Consider the following 17,305-nt stretch of genomic DNA (forward strand, 5'->3'; position numbering starts at 1 on the left):
ACAGTCCCAGAGCCTGTTTACCTGGCATCCAGCCCATTTCTCCTCACCAGCCCCAGCCAATCAGCACCCCGTAGGCAACACACCAGTTCTGGCAGCAGCACCGCCAAGGGAATGTCTCCAGCACCCAGGAGGCTGCAGCCACACCCTCTCCAACTCAGAGGTTAGAGTCTCAGCCCTGGGGGTGGGGGGGACACGAGGGAAGGGGCTTCCAAGTTTGTTCCTTCTTGAGTAGGCTCCCTCAGCCCTACAGTAGCTACTGTCTGCAACGGCTATTCTTGCATTCTTTAGAGTTCTCTTTTACTCCTCCAATAGTTAATAACTCTCTATGTTCAATTTCCCTATTCAAAGTACTGGTATGGTTTCTGTCTCCTAACTGAACTCCAACTGATAAACTGATCAAGTTTCATTTTAACTGTACCTTGCTTGTGCTTTCAAGATGTTCTGTTTTCCTACAAATGTGTTTTTAAAGCCTTGTTTATAATACATGCTTTCAAAATTATATGTGTGTGTGCTTATGTTATATTAATAGTCCTCTCCTTAACCCTCTCGACCACGGGACCCAGCAAGTCCACTCTTCATTACATACCCATCAGAAATGCATACATATGCGTATATTCACTGAAACATGTACAAGAAAACTTACAGTACCACTGTTCACAGCAGCGAAAAAAACAAAAAAAAAAAATGGAAATAATCCAAATGTCAATCTATAACAGAATGGATAAATAAACTGTGGCATGCTCATACAATGGAATACTATGAGTAATGACCATACAACAACAGTAACAACAAACTATCTGGGTGAAGCTCACAAATAAATGTTGCGTGAAAAAAGTCAGACACATAAGTCCACTCTCAATTCCATTTGAAAGATTAAAAAAAGGCCCAAATTAATAACGGTGATATAGGTGAGCATAGTGTTTAGTTTGGGGCAAGATGGTCGCAGGGTTGGAAGGGGGCATGAGTGGGGCTTCTGGAAGCTGGAAATGTTCTGTTTCTTGATGTGGGTGCTGGTTACACGGTGTGTTTACTTTCTGAAATTCGTCATGCTCTACACTTGTGATTTGTTCACTCTTCCATAGTATGTTATTCTTCAACAAGTTACATCAAAATGTAGAGTATTTATGAACAGTTAAGTAATAAGCCTCTGAGCCCCTGCCACCTCCTGGATGTGGCTCTGGTACATTGCTCCCCCTACACGCCCCTCACCCCAGCACCCTGTGCAGACACCTCTCCGCCTGCACGTCTCACTGAGGCTGCAGTTCTGTGTACTTATCTGTCTTGAGCACCATGTCCAGCTAGCAGGGTTAGGTGGATCTTTTATAGGTCTCAAATGAGGCATTCAGTAGATATTTGAAAAATGACAGAGCACTCTACTTTAAAAGATGCCGTAGGCCACGGCACACGGAAATGTGTAGGAATGTGAGCAGCACACATTTGGACGACACTTTTCAATGGTGGGCCATGCAATCTGTATCAGCCTCGTGCATTTTTCGCATACATTTCCTGGGCACAGGGGATGAACACTATTTTGCAAGGACACATTTAAAAGATATCTTTTTGTAGGTAGCCCAGTGAAGAGCAGGGGAAGAGAAATGACAAGGTATTAGTACAACACTGCTTTCTATGCTTACATTCCACACGAACAGAACAGAGTCGGGGCAGGAAGGATACAACCAGTGCGCAGTACCTGCAGCAGCAGCGGGCTCCCTGCCCTGAATGTGACTGTCCCAAACACAAAACGGCCCTCTCCTTCTTCAAAGTAGGAAGTCCCATATCAGTGGTTTCCAATCTTGCTATGATTACATGTTCTTCTCATTTAAATTTATGATCCACCCTTCCTCCTTTATGCAATTTTACTTTAAATTGAAGTGAATTGTCATAATGATTTTCAGGGGAAAGAATTTCACAATACCCTTTGAGGTAGCCGAATACACCACAGGGTATTGCAAAAGCAAAGCTGAAAATCACTGTTTCTGAGCATCTGTTAACTGATTTTTATCCCCCAAACTTCTCTAAAACTGAATCTTTTTCTTCTATTTTGAAATTTTCATCTAAAACATATTTTTTAGTTTCAGAAACCAACGAGGTTCTTAAGAAATAGGGCGTCTTAAAGGCAAGCGGTTCATCTAGTGAACACGTATTGTACAAGGTCTGACAATTAAGTTCGTGAACTTGTTGCAACGCTATTGCTAACCTTTTGTTGGTATCAGAGGGATTATTATGAATTTGTACCAACTGGACAGTTAACCAAGTTTACTTTTTAAAAGTGCTGAAAAGGCTGCATGAAAAAGTTAGACGACCTGAACTTTTCTCCAACAATTCATGGCTCTGGCATCACGACAATGTACCAGCTCACACGGCACTGTCTGTGAGGGAGTTTTTAGCCAGTAAACAAATAACTGTATTGGAACACCCTCCCTACTCACCTGCTCTGCCCCCCAATGACTTCTTTCTTTACTCGAAGATAAAGGAAATATTGAAAGGAAGACATTTTGATGGCATTCAGGACATCAAGGGTAATACAATGACAGCTGTGCTGGCCATTCCAGAAAAAGAGTTCCACAATTGCTTTGAAGGGTGGACTAGGCACTGGCGTCGGTGCATGGCTTCCCAAGGGGAGTAGTACTTTGAAGGTGACCATAGTTATACTCAGCAATGAGGCATATAGCACTTTATGTAGGATGAGTACACGAACTTAATTTTCCCACCTCATATACTTCTTGCATCAGGCACTCTTCTAGGTACTAAGATACAGCAATGGAATGAAGCTTCCATTCCAGTGAAAAAACAAGGGGGACCCTCTATCCAGTTTGCCTGGGACTGTCCTGTCTTAGTACTGAAGGCACTACATCTCAAAAACCTCACAGACCCCGGCAGTTGGTCACCATAGTAGAGACAGATACCAAACAAATAAGGAACCGACAATTTATCAAATGGTGATAAGTGAAATGAAGAAAATAAAGCGTGATAAGAGAACAGAGTAATGTGAAGGGTGTTACAACAACTTTGTATAAGCCTCTCTGATGCAATGACATTTGACGATAGGAGGGGAGCAAGCTATTCAAAGAACTGGGGAAGAGAGTTCCAGGAAGAAGTGAATGAAAATGGTGAACAGCAAATAAATGGTCCGAGGCTGAGAGGGTGCTTAAATGCTTGAGAAATAGCACAGAGGCCTGTGTGGCTGGAGAGCAGTGAGCAAGGAACAGAATGGAAAGAGAAGCACCTGAGTGATAGGGATAGCAGAACAGCTACAGCAGGCCCTCGTTCAGGGGTCAGCACAAGTTCCAACTTCTTCCTGATGATTTTCACTCCACAATTCCAACCTATAGTAATTTTCCTGTTTCATTATAGTGGGGCCTGTGTCTTAATTTATTGATCATCCTCTCTTCTCACATTAGATAATGGATGTGGAAACACTATATAATTATCCCATAGCTCTCCTCTCTATCAATCATTTCAATATTCACTTACGTACTACCTATGTCTATAAACCTTCATATTTATAACCAACTGAATTTCAACACAAATGCAAAGACAAGTCAATAAGGAAAAATGGTCTTTCTGATAAATTGTGCAGGGACATCTTGATCTCCACTTGGAAAACAATGAAGCAAGGCCCCTACCTCATACCACATATAAAAATTAACTAAAATGAATCAAAGAACTTAACGTAAGAGCAAAAATTAATGTGGGTTTTTCAAGGAAAACCATGTTTTCATAACCTTGGAATAGGCAGTAGTTTCTTAAATATGAAACCAGAAGCACAAGCAACAAAAGAAAAAACAGATAAGTTGGACTCCATAAAAAAATGTAAAACTTCTGTCCTTCGAATGATACTACCTAGAAAGTGAAAAGACAATCCACAGACTAGGAGAAAATATATCTGACAAAGGCCTTGTACTCAGAATATATCAAGAACCCTTACACCTCAGCAATAAAAAGACAAATAACCCAATTTTAAAAGGGCCAAAGGATTTGAATCAACACTGCTCCAGACAATAAACACATGAAAAGATGCAAAACATTCTTATGATGCACAGCCTCCAGGGAAACAGAAACCAAACTGCAGTGAGATACCACTTCACACCCAGTAGCATGCGATAATCATGAAGACGAATCATCACAAGTGTTGGTGAGGACGCAGAGAAATTGGAACACTTCTACACTGTTGGCAGGTATATAAAATGGTGCAGCCACTTTGGAAAACAGTCTGAGAGTTCCTCAAAAAGTTAAACATAGAGTTACCACTGACCCTGCAATTCCACTCCAAGAGATATATCCAAGAGAAATAAAATTATGTCCACACAACAGCAATACTTATAATAGCCAAAATGTGGAAACAACCCAAATGTCCATCAACTGACAATGGATAAATAAATTGTGGTTATATGCATACACTAGAGTATTATTTGGCAGTAAAAAAATAAAGCAGTGATAAATGCTACATTGAAAACAGTATACTAAGTGAAAGAAGTCAGTCACAAAGGACCATATTGTATGATTCTACTTATACGAAATGTCCAGAATAGGCAAATCCATACAGACAGAATGTAGATTAGCAATAGCCTAGAGTGGACATGGTTGGGGGTGGGAAGGATCGAGAAGTTTCTGCTAATAGAGTTGGGGTTTCTTTTAGGGGTGATGACAATGTTCTAAATTTGATTGTAGTGATGGGTGCACAACTCAATGAATATACTAAAAGCCTTTGAATAATACACTTTGAAAGGGTAAATTGTAAGGCATATAAATTATGTCTCAATAAAGCTGTTATTAAAATAATTAGAGCTGTCCCCAAAATGGAAAACGATACCTCACCGGAAATAATGTTAAGCAAAGGCAAATGGCCTTCAGTTGGAAATATTACTGTAAAAGATGGATTCAATTAGTGGTTCCAATAGCAGTTCACAGACTAATACAAAAAAAAAAAATCACCCAGGGAATTTAAGGATTCTTTGGCTCCCTACAACATCTAATTCAGTATGTCCACTGGGGTCCAGGAATCTGTATTTCTAACAGGCTCCCTAAATTATTCTAATGTATAGCCAGAAGTAGGAACCACTAAGAGCCCAATTCAATGATTTCACGATTCCCTGGTATCTCTGAGACACTTATCTCTAGATCTGGTATCTATCTAGTATTTTCCCTTCATCTGAGAATCTTAAAGTCCTTAATGGCACTCAATTCCCTGAATTAAGGCTTTGAGTTTAGAAAAAGGTGGCTTCATCTGCACCTTATATATTTTTATTATACTTATTTATACCCTTTATTTAAGCTACTTCAAATCTTTTTTTGGAAAGGAACAGATTTACATAAGTTGAATAAATAAAAGATCACATATATTCTCACAAGAATTCTCTCAAAACTGTATTTGTCAAGGTGGGACACATTGGAGAGTCTGTTTTTTTCTCATATACTTATAATTTAATATATTTTGTTTTAAAAAATACAGGCATCTTATAAAATCAAACGTAAAATTTTTGTGAATTTTTAAGATAGAACCCAGAAACTTCAAGGAAATTCCGTATTTGCCACAGGAACTACTCTGGACTACACTCCCAGATTCAAAGGGTACATATTCATTCCCTTCTGTAATTAATACTTCAGTGGAAAATCCAAGACATTTAGGCATTCTGTTTTCTATTCCACAGTGATGAAATATGTAATCCACATTTATGTAAAACCATATACAAATATAGACTAATCAGATTACTAGTGACGGTGCTCTGTGCACTTCGAGAGAGGGAAAACGACTGAACTAATCTAAGAAGTAAACCATAACCTGTTAACAAATGAGTGACAAGTCCACCAGAGGCATGTAGTAGCAAGGGAAATGTCTGCTGAGGATCAGGCCTTGTCGTTTACCCTGCCCTAGTGCTTTAGCCAGATGTCAATGAATACCAAGGACACCCTCCAGGGTTGTGTGGACTCACCCAGCCAGTGAAAGGGTCTACCCTGGTTGCTTAGTATCTAGTTTTGCCCAGCCCACTGGTCCATGAAGAAGCACTAAGTAGCCTGCCTGAAACCATAGGTTTACTACAGCTAAAGAGTAGGTGTTTTCCTAGACTTGTAATCTTTCTTTTTCATACAGTGCTTTGATTTTTTGGCTGTTCTTTTTCCATACAATTTCTCAAACCATTTGTGATAACTTCACTCAGAGACAAAATATCAGAAGAGTGACGTTTTAATATCGACTCTGACACAGTTATATAAATCTAGGTCAATTTCCTCAATACTAAAACAGAAAAGTGGAATAAGATAAATCTTAAGGTCCTTTCTAGATTTTAAATTCTATACTCTCGTAATGTTTGTCCATATTGAAGATATACCTTGCAAATTTTAAAGGCAATTCCAAACCAAGAAGTTGTAAACATTATTTCTTATGCTTTCCATCACAGTGCTCCCTCTTGCATCGTCCGAGCTCAAAACCTCTTCTCTCCCCACTTGGATTTTTGCAACAGTCCTCAATTCTGGTCCTCAGTCTCTCCTTAATCCACTATATTGACCACATTGCTATTAGATGATTCTCCAGTTATCATCTCCTTCAATGGCTCTTACCCTAGCATTCAAGACACTCTATAATCTTTTCCCAATTTATCTTTCTAACCTTTACTAGCCCTTCATGGTATTAATTTACATTTCAGCAAACCTGAAAGTACCTCCTTCTACAATGAATTATACATATCACAACTTCTTCAAATTTGTTTATGTCATTTCCCCTACTTTAAATAGTCTCTGCCTTAATCCCCACTTTTGTTCCTTTCTTCAAGAATGAGTACAAGTCTCATCTCCACTACAAAGCCTTTTCTGACAACCTTCTTTAAATTCCTGGAGCACCTAGCCTGTTACACATCTTTGGCATTTAACGTATGCTACCCTCGACTGGGCTGATTTAATACATAAGAGGTCTGTAGGGAAACTTCTGCCTCATTTTCTCCAGGTAAACCCTTCAGCTTCAATATGGGGTGAATATATAATGCATAGCATCAAAAGGGGCTACACTTAAACTACAATTTTTTTAAAAAATCAGCCAAACTAACAGTTTATGTGTAATTATTATAATTTAGCAACCAAACCCACCTACTCTTGCCAACCGTATTTTTACAGCTGTGTTCTAAAATTTAAGATAATTCTTTAGGTTTGGGTTAATACTTCCTATTTAATACTTCCCTTTTTCAAAAGGGGGGGGGGCAAGACTTCAAAATAAGTTATCAAAACTTTAATGAGAAAAAAAATTCCAAAAAACAAAACCATGAACATACTTTTGAACAACAATAAAACCTCTTATTTTTACAGGCATCACAGCAAAATCAAATTTGGGAAGGGATAGAAAGAGACATTTTTGTATGCTCAGACTTTTTAAACAAAATGGCACATGTTTTTCTCCACCAGCCATGCAAAACACACCATTTTTATACAAACCGCATGCACTCTGACAATACCACCACCCCCTTTCCCTGCCTTAATTCCAGAGACATTTTAATTCAACTGCAAAGTTTTTGGTCTCGCTTAATAAAGAACACTTAATCTGGTCTTTACAACCCTCCTGATAAAAATACTGAGATAATGCAGATACAAGTCCAAATTTGCCACTTTCACTTATACACGAAAAAGGCCTCTGAAAGAGCCAAGAAACACTCTACTAACAAGCCCTGTGATGAAGTGTTAGTAAACATTAGAAAATTGATCGCAGGCATGAAATATTAAGACAAAGAAAATATTTTCAACATGTCTCCTTAAGCTGAAGTAAAACTATTTTAACCAACATGATAGAGACTTTCAATAATTCAAAATAGTCTGAAAGTAAAACTGCAGTGGAAAAATAAATCTCCTATTGAAACTATTTTAACACATAAAGTGTTGTACTTATTTCACAGGAAAAACTAATTTTATTTTCTTCCAACAAATAAAGAACATCGAAATGAGCCTGCAGTTACTCACATGCAAAGCCGAGGGGTCTGGAAGAAATTCAGCATCTTCTCCAAAGATAAAATCAGGGGGCAGCTCTGGGTATTGGGCATTGAAAATGATATCCCCTGAAATACAAGAAAATGTCAGGCCCTTCTTATTTCCTTGCTAATGTATGAGTGTTCTGAGGAATGCATCAGAAAAATTTTTATAGGAAGTTTGTATTAGTTCAACAAATTTGAAAAGCACTTTCTGAATGATTAATTCTTCAAACAAAAGAACTGATATCCTCTTTTAAATTAATACCCACAACATGCAATCAAAAAAATTAATCTTCTAACACACTATAAATATAAATACTCAAGAATAAAAAGATAAACAGCAACATACAAAATACATGCAGATATTTTTTATAGGAAACATTACTCTCCAATCCCTGCCTGATAATTGATAGGCCTTTACCGAGGACTGATTTTCTCAAGTCCTTGCCTTCAAGAAATTAAACATACAAACCTTTGGTAAAATGGAAAGAACATTTGACTTGGGGTCAAAAAAGTCTGGTTTGTCTCCACCAGGTTTTCGAATTATTTATTAGCTCAAGTCATCTTGAACAAGTTTTAACCTCTTTAGACATCACTTTCCTCATCAGTAAAAGGGTGGATATAACAGCACTGCCATCACGGATTTGTTGTAAGAATAAAAAGAGGCCACATGCCTACATGGCGTCTGGTATACATACAGTAAGCACTCAGTACGTGACACCGGAATACTACTGCTGTGATTGCTGGAATTATTTTGAAATAGGAGACAAATTACGTCTCCTTAGCAAATTTGTGTTGTATGCTCTTTGACCTCTCTGTTCCTTTCCTGTCTCCTTCTTTAGCTCCCTGTTTTTTCCTCTGCTCACCCCAAGAATCAGTCCTCGTCATTCTGCTAACATCAACAAGCAGATGGTACACCGATAAGCACACACACTGGATTCTATGCATAAGAGTGTGTATACTTGTGTACACGCACACGACCGCTATACCCAGGCACACACATACAGTTGTATCAGTGCAATCACTTTTACTGCTCAAATAATAACACCTTCATGATGATATTCAAATTTAAACATTCAGACTTCAGTTCTCATTTGAACCTTTCTATCTCTATGTACTATGTATTTCAATGTCAAACTCGGAAGTCTAAAAACAGACGAGGTCGGGCACCTTCAGGGTGGTAGCTCCTGACTGTTCCTTTTCTCACTGCTCTCTTCCCCTCACTGACTCCCCCCTATCTCTAGCGATGGCACAGTTGTCCTTTAATTACCATGCTTAAACTTTAGTATCCTCTTCAACCTTATCCTCACCCTTTATATTCATGGAAAACAAGTCATCTCAACTTTTCCTCCAGAATGTTTCTCCTATGGTTATTTCCCACTGCTAACAGCTCTCTCCAGGCCCGGGTGACCTGGTCCATACACTCACACCTCCAATGACAGACATCTGAACTCCACTGGATGCACTACGCTACACACTAAAAATCATACAAAGAACTCTGCTCCTGAAGAGTGGGCAAGACTAGAAGAATTCAATTATCACCTTAAATGGTCTCCTGATAACCAGTTTCCCTCCAGCCCACAATGCATATTATCATAAAGTAAGTCTTCTTAAAGCACTTCCTTACCCCCAAACTTCCAAGCTCAAAAAACTTCGATAATTCTCTAATGTCAAATGGAGTAAGGGCAAACTTTTCAAACTGGCATTTCAGGCCTCCAAAATATGATGTTTCCTATGTATTTATCCACCCTTCCCTCTATCTACAAGCCAATACCAACCTTTTATTCCAGTCAATACAATCTGCTCACTGACCTCCAAATACTATGACACATAGCTGAAATGCTCAGTTCTTACCCATCCTTTATGAGCACACTTAATTACCGTCTCCTGCATGAAGACTTCCCTAATAAATCCAGTACACACTGATCATTGTTACTTCTGAAATTCAACAATAATGATTTGTTATGCCATTCACTTAAGTATTGAATTGTGGTCTTATATTGGTTTTATCATTCCATTAATTTTTAAAATTCATAATAAACACATGCTACATATGAGTCACTGTGTCAATACAAAGATGGTTATCCTCAAGGAGCTTACATTTAATGAGACAAGACATATACACAGAACCAAAAATACACAGCAGTACACGGTAAGTACATATACTTGATCTTCTTAAATATCTTGTAAGAATTCAGAGAATAAACATGCTCTTATATTTATTTCATGTCTCCAACAGGGCAAAATATAATATATAGAATAGATTCAAGAAATGCTCAATATATGAAAGAAATTCTCTCTAAATTGAATATCTAAGTACTGACAAAATCCACAGTAAAGAATAAAGTATAGAAGCGTTACTACCTACATATGCCACTTTTGTAGGGAATAAACTTGAGCAAGAAAATATACCCTTCAGAAGTTGGGTATAGAATTAAATTATCAAAAGTAGTACAATCACTCCCTTTCCTTCACCCTACCCACTATCATTATCTCTGGTTTTCAACTGTATCTATTTCAAATTATAAAATTTCTTCAAATCTGCCAACCATAAAGAATTAATCCAAGCCAAGACTAAGAACCAGTAGAGACAATAGAAATGTCCTTATTACTCATTGTTCTTCCACTATACCCAGCACGCACAATTCCTTAGAAGGACATGTACATTAGAGATATGCTTTTCAAAGTCCTACAGTTGGTTTCCTTTTAGAAAAAAAATGTCATAAAGTTAATAGAACAAAGGCATTAAAGTTTTGGAAAAAAGCCAAGCTAGAATCTATTGTGCCTTGATGCTCAAAAACTAAACAGCAAGCTAAATTCCAACAGAAGAAATTTTATTATTTTTGTTACTACTGAAGACACAAAACTGGATTTTCAAGTTCTCAAAGGATCATTGTCAGTAATACATATTTCCAAACCACTAACATTAAAAATCTGATCCAAGACATTCATTCTTGCCAATTCTATTAAACATTGTACTGGAGGATCTAGCCACGGTACTTAGACAAGAAAAAGAAATGAATGGCACCTAGATTGGATATAGAATCCACAAAAACAAACAAACGAAAAAACCCTATAAGAACGAATAAGTTCAGGAAGGTTGCAAGATACAAGATAAGTGTATAAAACCAATTACATTTCTGTACACTACCAATGAATAATCCAAAAATGAAATTAAAAAAATCAATTCCATTTATAACAGTATTGATAAGAATAAAATACTTAGGAATAAACTTAACAAAAGAAATGTAAGACTTGTACACTAAAAACTACAAAACTGTTGAAAGACATTAAAGAAGGCCTACATAAATGGAAAGACATCCCATGTTTGTGGATCAGAAGGCTTAATACTGTTAAGATGGCAATATTGCCTAAATTAATCTACAGATTTCATGCAATCCCTATCAAAATCCCTGCTTGACTTTTTCTGCAGAAATTGACAAGCCAATCCTAAAAGCCATATGGAAATGCAAGGGATCCCGAATGTCCAAAAGGCAATCTTGAAAATGCAAAGTTGGAGGATTCACACTTCCCAATTTCAAAACTTATTCCAAAGCCACAGTAATCAAGACAGTGTAGTACTGGCATTAAGGAGAGACGTACTGATCAATGGAATATAATTCAGAGTCTGGAAATGAACTTTTACACTTCCAGTCAATTGATTTTTGACAAGGGCGCCAAGACAATTCAATGGGGCAAAAGGCATCTTTTCACCACCTCACACCTTTTGGATTACTACTATTTTAAAGAGGGAGTGAGAACGATGAGAGAGAGAGAGAGAGAGAGAGAGAAAGAGAGAGAGAGAGAGGGAGAGAGAGAGACAGAGAATATAAAGAGTGCTAGCAAGGTCATGGAGAAATTGGAACCCCTGTGCACCACTGGTGGGAACGTAGAATGGTGCAGCCACTGTGGAAAACTATATGGTGGCATCTCAAAATGATTAAAATAGAATTACCGAATAATTCAACAATTCCACTCTCAGTATATACTCAAAAAAGGTGAAACCAATGTTTCAAAGACTATTTGTACACCCACATTCACAGCAGCATTAGTCACAAAAGCCTAATGGAAGCAACCCAAGTGTTCAATAGCTAAACAGATAAACAAAATGTGGTATACACATACAACGGAATATTATTCAGCCAAAAAAAAGAAAAACAGGACATTTTGACACATACTGTGATATGAATGAACCTTGAGCACATGGTGAAATAAGCCAGTTGCAAAAAAGACAAATACTGTGTGATTCCACTTAGATGAGATACACAGAATAGTCAAATTCATAGAGACAGAAAGAAGCATGGTGGTTGGCAAGAGCTGGGGGAAGGGGAGAATGGGGAGATGTTGTTTAGTGGGTCTAGAGTTTCAGTTTTACAAGATGAAGAGCGATAGAGATTGGTTGCAGAACAATGTGAATGCACTTAACATTACTGAAATGTACACTTAAAAAGTATTAAGATGGTAAATTTTGTTATGTATTATTTTGCCACAATTAAAACAAATTTTTAATATAAAAGTCTACTATAGACAGACTGTGTCCACCTAAAATTCGTATGTTGAAATCCTAATGCCCAATGTGACAGTATTTGGAGGGGGGCCCTCATGACTGCGATTAGTGCCCTGATAGAAGAGGCCCGAGGGAGCTCTGCTGCCTCCTTCTTCCATGTGAGGTCACAACAAAAAGACAGACCGTCTGTGAACCAGGAAGCAGACCCTCACTAGACACTGAATCTGCCAGCACCTTGATCTCAGACTGCCCAGCCTCCAGAACCATAAAAAATAAACATTTGTTGTTTTAAGCCATTCAATGTATAATAATTTATTATAGCGGTCAAAACAGACTAAGACAGTCTTTTCAACAAATGCTGGGACAACTGGATATCCACATGCAAAAGAATGAAGTTGAGTCCCTACCATACACCATATACAAAAATTGACTCAAAATGGATCTAGATCTAAGTGTAAGAGCAAAAACTATGTAACTCTTTGATTCAAACATAAGAGTAAATCTTTATAACCAGGCAATATTTTCTTAGGTATGAAATCAAAAGCACAAGCAACAAAAGAAAAACTAGATAAACTAGACTTCATAAAAATTTAAAACATTTGTTCTTCAAAGGGCACCAACTAGAAAGTAAAAAGATAACCCAGAAAATACATGATTTGGCAAATTATGTACCTGATAAAGGACTTGTACCCAGAGCATATAAAAAACACTTATACCTCAACAATAAAAACACAAGTAACCCAATTTAAAAATGGACAAAAGATTTGAATAGACATTACTCCAAAGATGTAGAAAGGCCAGTGAGCATTATGACAAGATGCTCAGCACCGTTAGTCATTCAGGAAATGAAAATCAAAACCACAATGAGGTATCACTTCACAACCTCTAGGATGGCTACAATCAAAATGACAAATAATCACAAGTGCTGGTGAGGATGTGGAAAAACTGGAACCCTCAAACACTGCTGGTGGGAATATAAAATGGTGCCACTACTGTGAAAAAGTATGGCAGTTTCTCAAAATGTTAAACAGAGTTATCTTATGACCCACCAATTCCACTCTAGCTACACACTCAAGAAAAATGAAAACATACGTCCACACAAAAAACTTGTACACGAATGTCTGTAGCAGCATTATTCACAATAGACAAAAAGTAGAAACAACCCAATTCCATCAACTGAAGGATAAATAAAATGTAATACACACACACACACACACACACACACACACACACACACACAGGAATATTATTCAGCTATAGATAAGAACTGATACACGCTGTAATGTGGATGAACCCTGAAAACTTTACGCTAAGCAAAAACAGCAAGACACCAAAGGCCAAATACTGTATGATTGTTGTATAATTTCATTTATATGAAATGTCCAGAATATACAAATACGCAGAGACAGAAAGCAGATTAATGGTTGTCAGGGGCTGGGAAAGGGGAAAATGGGGAGTGACCACTAACGAGTACAAGGCTTCTTTTTGTGGTGATGAAAAACGTTCTGGAACTAGTGCTGACGGCTGCACAATTCTGTGAATATATTAAAAACCACCGAACTGTACACTTCAACAAGTGAATTGCATGGTATGTAAATTATATCTCAATAAAGCTGGGCTTCTTTAATCTGACACAAAAATGTGTCCCACTTTAATCTGAACTTAAAATAAATAAATGAGAGAGTATTTACTCAATGGTAATGAGTAAATTTGTTTTTTTATAAATAAAATCATCTTGAAAATGCAATTTGGTAGTTCTCCATTTAAAGGAACTCTGCAATGATCCCTTTTTAAAAACAATGAATATTTTTATAAGATAAATGCTTATAAAGATCTTTATTTTTGAGAACTTCCCCAAATGGGTCCTTTAAAGGAAGTTAATTCTTTTTTAATTTTAGTTAATTTTTTAAAATTTTAAAGCTGCCAAAAGTATTTGAGTACATAATACAATTTTTTAAAATAAACAACGTATACCAAATTATCACACCTCAATGGAGAGGCTCTTTTTAGAGAGAAAGAGAGAGATAACTATCTTACATGTAGTAAAAACATTATACAAAAGTCTTTTTCAAAACAAAGAAGTAAATTTAAATATCTTTCAGAATCTCACACTCGTACAGCTCAGAATTTCTCAAACTCTTACCTTCAACTTCAAAGACCCCCCCCCCGAAACACTACTCAATACTCTATAGCCTCTTTGGAATAAAATGTAGCATTGTTTTCTTGCTATGGAGAACAGTCGGTAAATCAGTCAAGAACATTTATTAAAAACCCACCATGCACAGATGCACATACTGGACACCTGGGGAGTTACAGGGGAAGTAGAAAACATAGCACCTGACCTCAAGGCAGAGATGGTGGCGAAAAGACCAACACAAATCATAGAGAAGAGCAATAACATCGCATTTCCTTTATTTCACCCTGGAGAAGATGATACAAACACAGAGAACAGATTACTTGGATACTGCTTACTTCAACTTTTAATAAAAAGGAAGAGTAGGCAAGAGAACCAAGAAATAAAAATAGGATCAGAGGTGACATAAGGTGAGGTTATAAAAAAAAAAAAGTAAACAAAACACCTGGAATAGCTAGAAGTTATGACCACCTAAAAACAAAATGGTAGTTTCAAGTCTTATTTTTCATCACTGTGAAAATTGCCAGGCTACACAACCCTGGGACCAACGGGGCAGAGGTTCCTGACTTAGAAAACACACATTTACAATGCTCACAATATGACACACACATGAAATCACAGAAATTCCAGGGGCAAGATAGTTGTTATTTACACGCTTCTGCCTCAGCAGCTGACAATCATTAGGAGGTGTCAGTGCCATCTCGGGAAGGCCCCTCACCAAATCTGCAGAGTGAACCAGATGTTCGCTCCCCAGTTACAGAAGGAACACAGCGTGTCCACAGGCTCTTTTCCTTACTCTTACCAGTGAAATAGTATCATGTTGTTTGGTCTATTTGAAAGTTGAAATAACTGCCAGGAAAACAGTTTCAAAGAAATAATTCAAATGGTAAATAAAGGGAGTTTTGCCCATGATGGAAGAATTATTCCTATCAGTTGCTACATAAAATGATTATTTACTGAAACTCCAAGTGTGGGAAGTAAGTGTCAGACAAGAATCTTGTGGAAATGCCAAGCTGAAGGAGACTCTCAATGGACAGGTGGGTTCAAGCAGTGATTCAACAAAAGACTTTGGAGAGGTGACTCATTGCGAAGAGTTAGTTCTAATTCTTGATAGTGTTCCTTACACTAGAATTTAATTTCTCTCTCTCTCTCTCTGAAAATTGCGTCCACTGGTTCTGAGGAATTTATGGAGCAATTCTAGTTTCCGTTTGACATCATAGCCCTTCAACCCCCTGTACAGGCAGTGCTTGTGACCTCTCTTTCAACCCATCCTGAGTCACCTCTCGCCCAGGCGAAATATCCCCGTTACTTTCACTGCGCTTCAGATGCCTTGGTCTCGGTCGCCTTTACCATCCTCTCCACTCTCTTCTCTGCAGGTGTACCAGTTTGTCTATAACCTTCTTAGAGGATAATACCCAGATCTAAACAGAAGATTCCAGGTGTGCTCTGAAGAGCACAGAATCAAGTTTAAAAACCCATGCTTTCATTTTAGATACTATTAATAAATACCCCTGCAAACTGAAACAGCATTTTTTGACAGCCATATCAATGTTGATTCGTATTATGCTTCCTATAAACTAAAAGCCCCACGATTTTTATATATACACTATTGTTAAGCCACATAGTCTTCATTCTTAATTGGGACAGCTGAATTTCGGAATCTATTTCGGGATTTTAAATTTGTCCCTATTATATTTCAATCTTGTTAGATCTACCTCTCTATTTACAGCCCATCATAGTATTCTCAGATTCTATTCCAATTCTGTGTTGGCACTCTCAGTTTCAAGTTATAAACAGATTAGCTAAACACCCTTCTGGAAAACTCCCTTTCTGGCAGCCACAGTTCAATTCATCAGTACCTCTTGGGTGCAATCATTTAAACAATAATATTTACCCAGTACTACTACAAACCTGAACATTCATCACAAGGATATCATGAAGAAACTTACCAAGTGCCTCAAAGATTTACTCTGTTTTCCCTATAAATTCAAAGATACCATCAATGATTCCATTATACAGCACACTTTTTATCTTGAGAGGCAGAATTTCTTTTCCTATACCAAGGAAAAGAGACTATAAGAATTATCGTATCTGAGAGTTGGCATAATTCATATGAAAAAGGCCCACAAAAAATACGTATCTGTTGAAGAAAGGATGGAAGTGGGGGGGGGGACTAAATTTAGGTCATTTCCGTGTAAGACTTCCTTCTATCAGATGCTATCGCTCGACTTTAACCACATCTTATCCTTCTTTGTATTTCTACTATCTAAAGCTGTACTGTCAACAGAAATTTAATATAAACCATATACATCATTTAAAACTTACTAGTAGCCACATGACAATACTGAAAAGAAAAGGGTGAAATTTTTATTTTTTTATATTTTATATACAGTACAATTCATCTTTTTAAGTAAAGTTACATGAATTTTATCACACATAGATTCCCATGAGTAGATTTCAGTCAACACCACCAAAATGAGGATATAGAACAATTCTATGACCCTCCAAAAGTTCCTCATGCTATCCCTTTGTAGTTAAACTTTCCCACCATATCCCTCGTCTCTGGCAACCTCTGCTCTGCTCTCTGTCTCTTCAGTATCACATTTCCCAAAATGTCATACAAATGGAAACACATAGTATATAATCTTTTGAAACTGGCTTCTTTCACTTACTACTAGAAGCAGGTATTTAAGAATCAGCCAAATGTATCGATGC

The 17,305-nt window shown here is 37.4% G+C and overlaps 1 protein-coding gene across 1 annotated transcript in view; it reads right to left on the minus strand.

Annotated features, from left to right (window-relative positions):
• BABAM2 (BRISC and BRCA1 A complex member 2) overlaps positions 1-17,305 on the minus strand; it is a 364,621-nt gene that overhangs the window by 275,268 nt on the left and 72,048 nt on the right. The window contains exon 4 of the mRNA XM_033125481.1: positions 7,942-8,036. Within this exon, the coding sequence (XP_032981372.1) occupies positions 7,942-8,036 (95 nt within the window). The remainder of the gene's footprint in view (positions 1-7,941; positions 8,037-17,305) is intronic.

This window comes from Rhinolophus ferrumequinum, chromosome 13 (assembly GCF_004115265.2).
Source record: "Rhinolophus ferrumequinum isolate MPI-CBG mRhiFer1 chromosome 13, mRhiFer1_v1.p, whole genome shotgun sequence".
NCBI lineage: Eukaryota > Metazoa > Chordata > Mammalia > Chiroptera > Rhinolophidae > Rhinolophus > Rhinolophus ferrumequinum.